Source organism: Vigna unguiculata, chromosome 5 (genome assembly GCF_004118075.2).
Source record: "Vigna unguiculata cultivar IT97K-499-35 chromosome 5, ASM411807v1, whole genome shotgun sequence".
In the NCBI taxonomy this organism is placed as follows: Eukaryota; Viridiplantae; Streptophyta; class Magnoliopsida; order Fabales; family Fabaceae; genus Vigna; species Vigna unguiculata.
The window spans coordinates 25,385,151-25,395,363 of record NC_040283.1 but is presented as its reverse complement, the minus strand read 5'-3'; the positions used below and the strand labels follow the sequence as shown (position 1 = coordinate 25,395,363).

Sequence of the window (10,213 nt, the reverse complement as noted above, 5' to 3'; positions counted from 1 at the left end):
TGTGAGCATACTCATGAGAGAAAAGATACCATTTGTCATCCTTATAGCGTTCATCCCCATCTACTCTATTATATCTGGTGTTATACCACAAAAATCTCGGTTTAAATATATGAATAATGATAGAATGACACCCCAAAGTTACCACTTTCATGACCACCTTACGTGGCAGCAGGAATTAGATTTAAATTATTAATTTTTTAATTGAAAAATTAAATTGGCATCAGGAAGCATTATTTCCCGCACACACGCGTGTAGTCCAGTTGCCACATTTCCCACACAGCAGTCCGCGCATTTGTGTTTTCGTTTTTGAAAAATCCTCCACCGCTCCACCGCTCCACCGCTCCTCCATTTCTCATTTTTCTTTGTCCAAAGCGCCCGCACACACACAGAACCCTCTCCTTGCCTTCTTCCCGCACACACACCGCCCAAATAACCCTTCCCGAATCCCTCTCCCTCTCCCTCTCCGCTCTGTCTCCACCAACAGTTCGAACCCCTCCCTGCGAGAAACCCTAACCCTCTCCCTCTCCCTCTCCCTCTCCGTCTCCACCAACAGTTCGAGGCAACTTTTTCTGCTGTCGTTGCTCAATCCCCGAACCCCTCCACACTCCCAATTTCATAACCTAACCTATACTTTTCCCCAATGTCGACGCTCACCACCGCTGCTCCCACCGCTTATCCTCACCTGCCATTTTCTTGTTCACTCACTCACGCACTGATCTTCATCAACACCTTAACCTCCCTTCACTCAAAAATTGGTGGACGTTCTTCAGCAGCAGCAGCTTGCAACCCATACACAAGAAACATGTAACCCAGGACATAGTTTTTGGACAAATTAATTGTAAGGTATTTAAATAAATATACTATCCAACATGAAAGAAATGAAATATTGTTTGTCTTCCTAGGGGGAAACAGAGTGGGGCCCACCATTCATGTTGGATAGTATATTTATTTAAATACCTTACAATTAATGTGTCCAAAAACTATGTCCTGGGTTACATGTTACTTGTGTATGGGTTGCAAGCTGCTCCTGAAGAACGTCCACCAATTTTTGTTGTCAAGTATCAAGTGCAAATTTATTGAAAGAAATGAAATATTGTTTGTCTTCCTAGGGAGGAACAGAGTGGGGCCCACCATTCATGTTAGATAGTATATTTATTTAAATACCTTACAATGAATTTGTCCAAAAACTATGTCGTGAGTTACATGTTTCTTGTGTATGGGTTGCAAGCTGCTGTTGCTGAAGAACGTCCACCAATTTTTGTTGTCAAGTATCAAGTGCAAATTTATTGAAAGAAATGAAATATTGTTTGTCTTCCTAGGGGAGAACAGAGTGGGGCCCACCATTCATGTTGGATAGTATATTTATTTAAATACCTTACAATTAATTTGTCCAAAAACTATGTCCTGGGTTACATATTTCTTGTGTATGGGTTGCAAGCTGCTGCTGCTGAAGAACTTCCACCAATTTTTGTTGTCAAGTATCAAGTGCAAATTTATTGAAAGAAATGAAATATTGTTTGTCTTCCTAGGGGGGAACAGAGTGGGGCCCACCATTCATGTTGGATAGTATATTTATTTAAATACCTTACAATTAATTTGTCCAAAAACTATGTCTTAGGTTACATGTTTCTTGTGTATGGGTTGCAAGCTGCTGCTGCTGAAGAACGTCCACCAATTTTTGAGTGAAGGGAGGTTGAGGTGTTGATGAAGATCAGTGCGTGAGTGAGTGAACAAGAAAATGGCAGGTGAGGATAAGCGGTGGGAGCAGCGGTGGTGAGCGTCGACATTGGGGAAAAGTATAGGTTAGGTTATGAAATTGGGAGTGTGGAGGGGTTCGGGGATTGAGCAACGACAGCAGAAAAAGTTGCCTCGAACTGTTGGTGGAGACGGAGAGGGAGAGGGAGAGGGAGAGGGTTAGGGTTTCTCGCAGGGAGGGGTTCGAACTGTTGGTGGAGACAGAGCGGAGAGGGAGAGGGAGAGGGATTCAGGAAGGGTTATTTGGGCGGTGTGTGTGCGGGAAGAAGGCAAGGAGAGGGTTCTGTGTGTCTGCGGGCGCTTTGGAGAAAGAAAAATGAGAAATGGAGGAGCGGTGGAGAGGTGGAGCGGTGGAGGATTTTTCAAAAACGAAAACACAAATGCGCGGACTGCTGTGTGGGAAATGTGGCAACTGAACTACACGCGTGTGTGCGGGAAATAACGCTTCCTGATGCCAATTTAATTTTTCAATTAAAAAATTAATAATTTAAATCTAATTCCTACTGCCACGTAAGGTGGTCATGAAAGTGGTAACTTTGGGGTGTCATTCTATCATTATTCTAAATATATAAGTGTTTGCAAGCAGCAGAACCTCATCATCCTCCCAAATTATCGACAACTCTAATGGAAATTCATTATTGACATATTCCTGATAACTAAAAGTCAGTAACTTGGACCAAGATTTTTCATCGTTAAACTCCCTCTTCAGCCAAATAATTAAGTTATATTCATAATGATGAAAAAGACACAAACAACCCTTCAAAACCTCAACCTCAGGACCATAAACATAGACTTCTAAAATGCCATCAGGCATAGGAAAATATCTGCATGTCTCATCCTTTAAATGGTAAGAAAATATTTCAAGCTGATTCATTTTAACTTCATCAGAATTATCAAGGTAAAATTTGGGAAATGCTAACCAGTTTAAAGTACCACTCACAAAAATTCCGAAAGTTCGAGGACTTCCATACCCAGTAGGAACAGGGTCACAAGTTAACGTATTCCTCCAACAAGTATCTCCTAAAGACCAAACTCTTACCTCCAGTGTCTGCGATTCATTCTTATTATTATCCAAGAACACAACTTGGTAAGTGTCACTCCATTCATCATATCCAAACCCAAACCTAAACCAGGAAACATCTTTATAATCGCTGATTCTAAGACGAATATGTGGAGAGTCTTTAGACATGGCCCTTATGGCCGGATTCCAAATCCGAAACCAGTATTCTGAAAATACCTCTTCAGTAGAAGAATCCTGTAAGCATACTAAGCCATTGCAGACACCCAAGACAGTGTAACTGCGATTGAATGGGCGATTGTTGCGATGTAAAGTTTCAAGGGTGGATGATGGGTTGTCTAGTAAATCTTGTATAGGGCAAATTACGGCATAATTCCTGTCCTGTGCTCCGTCGTCAGCGGTATCTACAAAGGTCAATAAGATGTGAGTATTTTTTGGAGACCTTTGAAAATGCAGTTTCACGAATGCAGGATCAGAGACAAGATGGTTCCGCACTTTTGAAACGCATCTCAATTGCACGACCTCCTTCAGCGGAAGCCATGACAAAATTTCCATGAGCATATTCTCGGGAAGAACACAACTATTCTGAGTAGAAGACATTGTAGAGCAGGGAAAACCCACGCAATTGTTTAACTGTTGAGAAAAAGGTGCAGATTGGAAAATGAAATAACAGATAAGAAGGAAAGAGAAATGGTCACATTGATGATGAAAAGATGTTATGCTTAAGAAGCTTTTATAGTGAAGATGTGGAACACACGCTTCAATTTTCTAAAAAATGTAAGGGCAAGAGTATATAAATAGGAATCTCAATTCCTTCTACACATTTTAACCAATTCTCCTATATTAAAAAAACTTATACAGCCACTAATTTTAACACTACAACATTTTTCTAATCACTCTTATCCATCATTTCTTTTTGTATTTTCTAAAACAAAAATAAACATCATTTCTTTTTCTATTATCTAAACAAAATAAATAGATACAAAAAGCCTCTCTCCCACTTTTAATTTTATTCTGTTTAATTAATTCATTTCTATTTTTTTTCCATAGGCACATAAATAAAAATAATAATATATTCAGTTAAAACTTGGAATTAAAAATGGTTTAAGAAGGAAGAAGAATACCATTTTAAGGAGTTGATCTAACTAAGACGTTTAAATTTTAGTCCCACGCGCTTTCACTAAATATCAAATATAAATGACCATTTAATATTAACTGCATAGAAATATAAAATTTCTCATTTATGTTATTATTAGACTATTTAAGATAAATAGAGTGCATTATTTACAATAATTAATGCTTTTAACGAAATACTCAATTAAAACAAATATTTAAAGTTTTAAGAAAGATTGTTTTCTTCTTTCCACAAAATTTTAGTTTTCTTTTATTCATTATTTTTAAAAGTTAGAAATTACGTTCATTCTCTTATAAGTAACTATATATTCTCCTTTCATCTTTAAATAATTTACATATATTTATTTTTTTATACGTAAAGTGGAAAAAGAAAATAAAATTACAACTATTTAATTAAATATTTTTCTTTTTATAAATTAATTTTAAAAGAGTAAATAAAAATAGTTTAATATTAAATTAATAGTTAAATATATTTATAATTCTTAAATTCGAATACAAAATTAGAATTTATCAACGTGGATCCATACACATTCGATTTTTTTTTTTTGTAATAGTTTCTGCATCATTTTTTTATTCTCTTTATATCCTTCTATTTATGGACCCTATTTCTAATATTTAAAAAACTATATTATATAATTATAAAAATTAATAATTGTTAAAATGTTTATACTTGTTTTATTGTGAGAATTTTACTACTAATAGCCTTTTTCCCACTTTTAATTTTAGTTTTTAATTAATTAATTTCAAATATATTTTTTCCTTAAGCACACCGACAAAAATAATAATATATTTTGTTGAAAGTTAGAAATAAATGTGGTTTTAAAAGGAAGAAGAAATTTGCTTTGAGATGTTTAAATCTATAGGTCCCACGTGCTATCACTAAATAAAAATAAAAGGTTAAAATACTTTTTTATCCCAATTTTCGTCAAGTTTTGTCAAATAAATTTTAATTTTGGTTTTGTGTTCAAATAGATCCTAATTTTTGTCAATTTTGTCCAATGGGGTCCTTTTTTGCTAATACCATTTAAATCATTAACGGTCATGAACAGTGACTGCCACGTGTCACTTCATGGTTTTTTTGAATTTTTTTATTTTTATCTATTTTTATTTTTTTTAAATGTCCACGTTTCAATCCACCCATGTGTCATGTGTCAAAGTCAATGTTCTATATTCAATTTGGTCCCTATATTTATTATTTTTGTTCAATTTAGTCCTATTTTTTTTGTTAACATGAACCAATTTGGTCCCTCTCAAAATTGAAATCAAATTTAATTTTTATATTAAAATTCACATTTTTTATTAAATATTTTTATATAATATATTAAAATTTAAATCATTATAACTTTGATATAAAAATTAAATTTGGTTACATCTTCGATAGGGACAAAATTTGTCAATTTTAAACAAAATTGGGACTAAATTGAACAAAAATAACAAATATAGGAACCAAATTGAATATAAAACATTGATTTTGACACGTGACACGCTATTGGATTGACATGTGGACATTTAAAAAATATTAAAAAAATTAATAAAACCACGAAGTGATACGTGACCGTCATTGTTCATGACCGTTAATGATTTAAACGCTGTTAACAAAAAATGACCTAATTGAAAAAAAATAACAAAATTGAGACTTATTTGAATACAAAACCAAAATTAAAACTTATTTGACAAAATTTAAAAAAAAAAATAGAAAAAAAGACATTTTAACCAAAATAAAATTAAGCCGTGTTAAAATGTCTCAAAATTTTGTTTTAAAACATGAAGGAATGAAGAATATCAGTTCACGAAATTGCTCAGAGATGTTTAATTCTGTGGTCCACGCGCTTTCACTAAATGTTGAATACAAACGACCATTTAATACTAAGTGCATATCAGTAAATACTTTCTAATTTATGTTATTATTAGACTCTTTAATATAAATAGAGTGCATGCAATAATTAATGTTTTTAAACAAAATACTCAAATAAAAAAATATTAAGTTTTAAGAAAGATATTTTCTTCATCCCGTACAAAATTTTGGTTCCCTTTATTCATTATTTATAAAAGTTAAATATTATGTTCTTTATTCTCCTCATACAGAGTAACTCTACTCTTCTCATCTTTAAATAATTAATAGATACATTTATTTGTTTTGTATACGTGAAGAGAAAAAAAAAGAAAAAATATTACGAATTAATTATTTTATATTTATAGATTAATTTTAAAAGGATAAATAAAATAAATATTAATTAAGAGTTAAATATGTTTTTAGAAATGTAATTTCAGAAAATTTGAATTCTCAATTGTTTCAAATTTGATTTTTTTTTCAAACTTAAAATAAAGTGGATATGGTCATTTTTATTCAATGACATTACTTTTTGTTATTTCTTAAAGGACGTATTTGAACCGGCGGTACCATGGGCAGGTTGCTGATACTCATGAGAAAACGCAAAGGCAACAGAAGCAAAGGCACGACCGAGACGGAACCGCCGATCATAAGTTCCAGGTGGGAGATCTACTGTGGTTAAAGTTGCCTAAGGAAGGGGGGTACCAACCTCAAGCTTAAACCATTGCGGGACCATTCACTCTGCAAGAGAAGGAAGGGGAGAATGCGTTCAAACTAGAACTGCCCGCCACCCACCCCGTCTTCAATGTTGATCAGCTGAGATTGAAAGAGCCCTCCATCTTGGATGAGGCGGCTGAACCTGAGGTTGAGTTGGAGATCGACGACCTCATTCCTGATCGACAGCTGGTGTTAACCGAAGACCGGCCAAAAGAGAGCCCGAAGAAGAGGGAAAAAAGCTCTCTCTACAGAGTAGGGTGGGAAATGTTCTCACCACAGAAGCCAAGTGGTTCACGGCTGAACAGGTACGGAAGGAGAGAGAATTGCTTTTGTTGAAGAAGCTTAAAAAGAAGCTCTTGCTCATGAATCCCTTTCAGGTGCAGATGAAGAAATATGTTGTTTAGCTTGGGACTAGGGCTTGTGATCCTTCTCTTAACGGTAGAACAAAAATAACAAAGGAGCTCTCCTATCCTAAGCAAGCAGCGGAGTCGTAGACCATTGCTTTAATGAAAGACGGGATGGGTTCCTTCTGATCCTAAGCTGTGAACTCATGGTCAAATTCCGAGGTGGGCTTTCCCTTCTCTATGGTAGCATGGTCTTCTCCTAGGGTTTCTCTTGGTGAAGGAAAGGCTACTGGAAGCCTAGAAGGAAAAGAAGTCTGGGCTGGGGAACGAAGTGACTTCCGGATCCGCATTAACTTATTAATTGAGGAGTTTTCCCGACTCTCGGTTCCTCTTGCCTTTGTTCCCGTGCCCTGGTGGAGTCCCTAGAACTTTAAACTTAAGGAGCATTCGACTGAGATTAGATTAGTGGGTAGCACTTGTTGAATTGAATAAGATGTTCTTGCTCAGAATGAGGGAAGGTGGGATCCTATCTTTAGGAAAAGAAAGGCCTAATGAAAGCTAGCACTCTTTTCAAGCCTATAGCCTATATATGAATTCTTCTCCATCCATGTGGGAGTTCCCCGCCAACCTGTGGGAGTGCCACTATCAATAGGAAACAGACTTCTTTCTTATTCTATCAAGCAATTAAATACCTTAGGATATATCATATTTTACATTATTAATCTAGCATTGGACTCTTACCTGGACTAAGAATATGTTAAATTGTATAAATATATCAAATATTAATATAAAACATTTTTGACATGTAAATAAAATTGAACTCAATTGGGTTATTATATATATATATATATATATATATATATATATATATATATATATATATATATATATATATATATATATATTTTAAATTTGAAAACAATTGGGTTAAAGTTTAAAAACTAAAAGTATATTAATTTAACTTATACTCATCCTATTATTTATCTCATCCCGTTTAATTTTTAAATTACTAAAGTACTATCAGTTTCTTAACTATCCTAAAGAATATATATAATTATATATATATATATATAATACTATCTTACTTTATAATTCTATAACCCTTATTTTTATTTATCTTTGTGCAACTATATTCCAATTGTATATTATTAATTATAGTCAATTAAATAGATTTATTTTTCATATTGAATACTTTTACTCCTTTCTAATATTTTATTTATTGAAAATATTTGACTCACAATTTCAAATGTTCAATTATATAAACCTTTTATTTAGTAGGTAATATAAAAAACTTATATTTTTTATTATCTTTAATCCTTAATTTTCATTTCTCATTAAGAACTTTTTTTTTTCTTAAACATTTTTCATTATCTCTTACCGGTTTGACTACTATGATATCTTAAAGTTGATTTCTTTTAGATTTTCAAGGTGTCTTTTTGTTAGGAATCCAAGTGTGAGTCTAAGTCTCAATTGACCAGAAATGAGAAAGTAGAGCACTATATAAGAATAAAGACCCATAAACCCATTGCCTTAAGATTTTGGGTTGAGAGTGGTGTCATTGCCTTATATGGTTCGACTCAGGTCTCATTGGTGTTATATCTCCTCAGTGATACCCCCTCCTTAAAAACCTAACAAGTGGTATCAGAGCCGATGGTTAAAATCGGCTCAGACGAGTGCAGGTCCCTGTATCGAAAGTCTTCCTGGCAAGGGTTCCAGGTAAGTGTGTCCCGTTAAGATGAATGGAAGTACGAGAAGGGGTACTCATGGTTGGAAATGCTTCCGTTGGAGGGGGAGTGTACCACTGTGGTTGAAGGGACTCATCCTTGAGGGGAAGATTGTTAGTAATTCAAGTGTGAGTCTAAGTCCCACATTGGCTAGAAATGAGAAAGTAGAGCACTATATAAGAATAAAGACCCATAAACCCATCGCCTTAAGGTTTTGGATTGAGAGTGGTGTCAATTCCTTATATGGTTAGGCTCATGTCTCATTGGTGTTTGATCTCCATAGTGAAACCCCCTCCTTATAAACCTTACAAGTGGTATCAGAGCTGATGGTTAAAACCGGCTCAGACGAGTGCAGTATGGTCCTAGTATCGAAAGTCTTCCTGGTAAGCGTGTCCCGTTAAGAAGAACGATGGTACAAAAAAGGGTAGAAAAGGAGGGACTCACCCTTGAGGGGGGAGATTGTTAGGAATCCAAGTGTGAGTCTAAGTCCCAATTGACAAAAAATGAGAAAGTAGAGCACTATATAAGAATAAAGACTAGAGATGGCAACAGGGCGGGGCAGGGACGGGTTTCACTATCCCATACCCATCCCCGTCAAAAAAATTCATCTCATCCCCATACCCAAACCCAACGGGTATCAAACTTTTGTCCCATCCCCATCCCTACCGGGTACCGGGTGTAATCTCGTACCCATACCCATACCTGTTTTCTTACTACTTTAATATTAATTTTAATTAATTTTTATAAAAAATTACGGTAAAGGAAACATAATATTATTAAATATTCAATATTAGGAGTATGGTTGTTTCTTCGATATCAAATACTTTGAAATAAATTATAATTGTTTACATTTTAGATTATAATACCAAATAAAATTTGATGAGAACCAAAACATTTATTAAATTTGCAAACATTAATGAAACCTAGTTGATAAATTTTAAGAATATTTTTTAAAAAATATAAAAGGAAAAAAATATTTTTTAAAAAATATAAAAGGAAAAAAAAGATTTAAATTAAAATATATTTTAAATATTTGTTTACTTCAATTTTTTAAATTATAATGAATCTATTTTTTATACACTAATAAAAGTTATAATACATCACTTGATCAAAATGACGCAAAGAAAAAATAATAAACATAATAATAAAATTTTAACATAGATCTTGTATCTTTTGAACCACAATATATATTGGATGGTGGTAAAAAAAATTCATGGCAATTACATTAAATTTTTATATTGTAGTAAATAAAAATTATTTATACAACTATAGTGAAAAAATTAAAGTATGAATGTAATGAGTTAGAAAATAAAAAATAATTAGATAAAATTTATCGAAATAGTATTCTACATGATGAAAATAAACAAAAAATAAAAATATTAAAAAATTAACAAATATGTGTCTTATAAACAATTTGGAGACTATTGGAAGGAATCACACAAAGGAAAACAAATATATAATTAATGGTATAATAAGATGAAAAATATCTTAGAGATCTAAGAAAACTTTTCAAATATCAACATATATACTCAATGGTTGATAAAAAAATGACGCAAAAAATAAATAATAAACATAATAAAATTTTATCATAGATCTTGTATCTTTTAAACTCCAATATATGTTGGATGGTGATAAAAGAATATTCATGGCAATTATATTAAATTTTTATATTGTAGTAAATAAAAATTAT

The 10,213-nt window shown here is 33.1% G+C and overlaps 1 protein-coding gene across 1 annotated transcript; it reads right to left on the bottom strand.

Moving 5' to 3' along the window:
- Positions 1-2,299: 2,299 nt before the first annotated feature.
- Positions 2,300-3,480, bottom strand: LOC114184521 (F-box/kelch-repeat protein At3g23880-like). Its single transcript, XM_028071828.1, has one exon. The coding sequence runs from the start codon at positions 3,371-3,373 to the stop codon at positions 2,300-2,302; it is 1,074 nt and encodes a 357-aa protein (XP_027927629.1). The 5' UTR covers positions 3,374-3,480.
- Positions 3,481-10,213: the final 6,733 nt, after the last annotated feature.

Excerpts from the sequence above, each read along its gene's own strand:
- LOC114184521 (XM_028071828.1), bottom strand. The coding sequence starts at position 3,373 with ATGTCTTCTACTCAGAATAGTTGTGTTCTTCCCGAGAATATGCTCATG.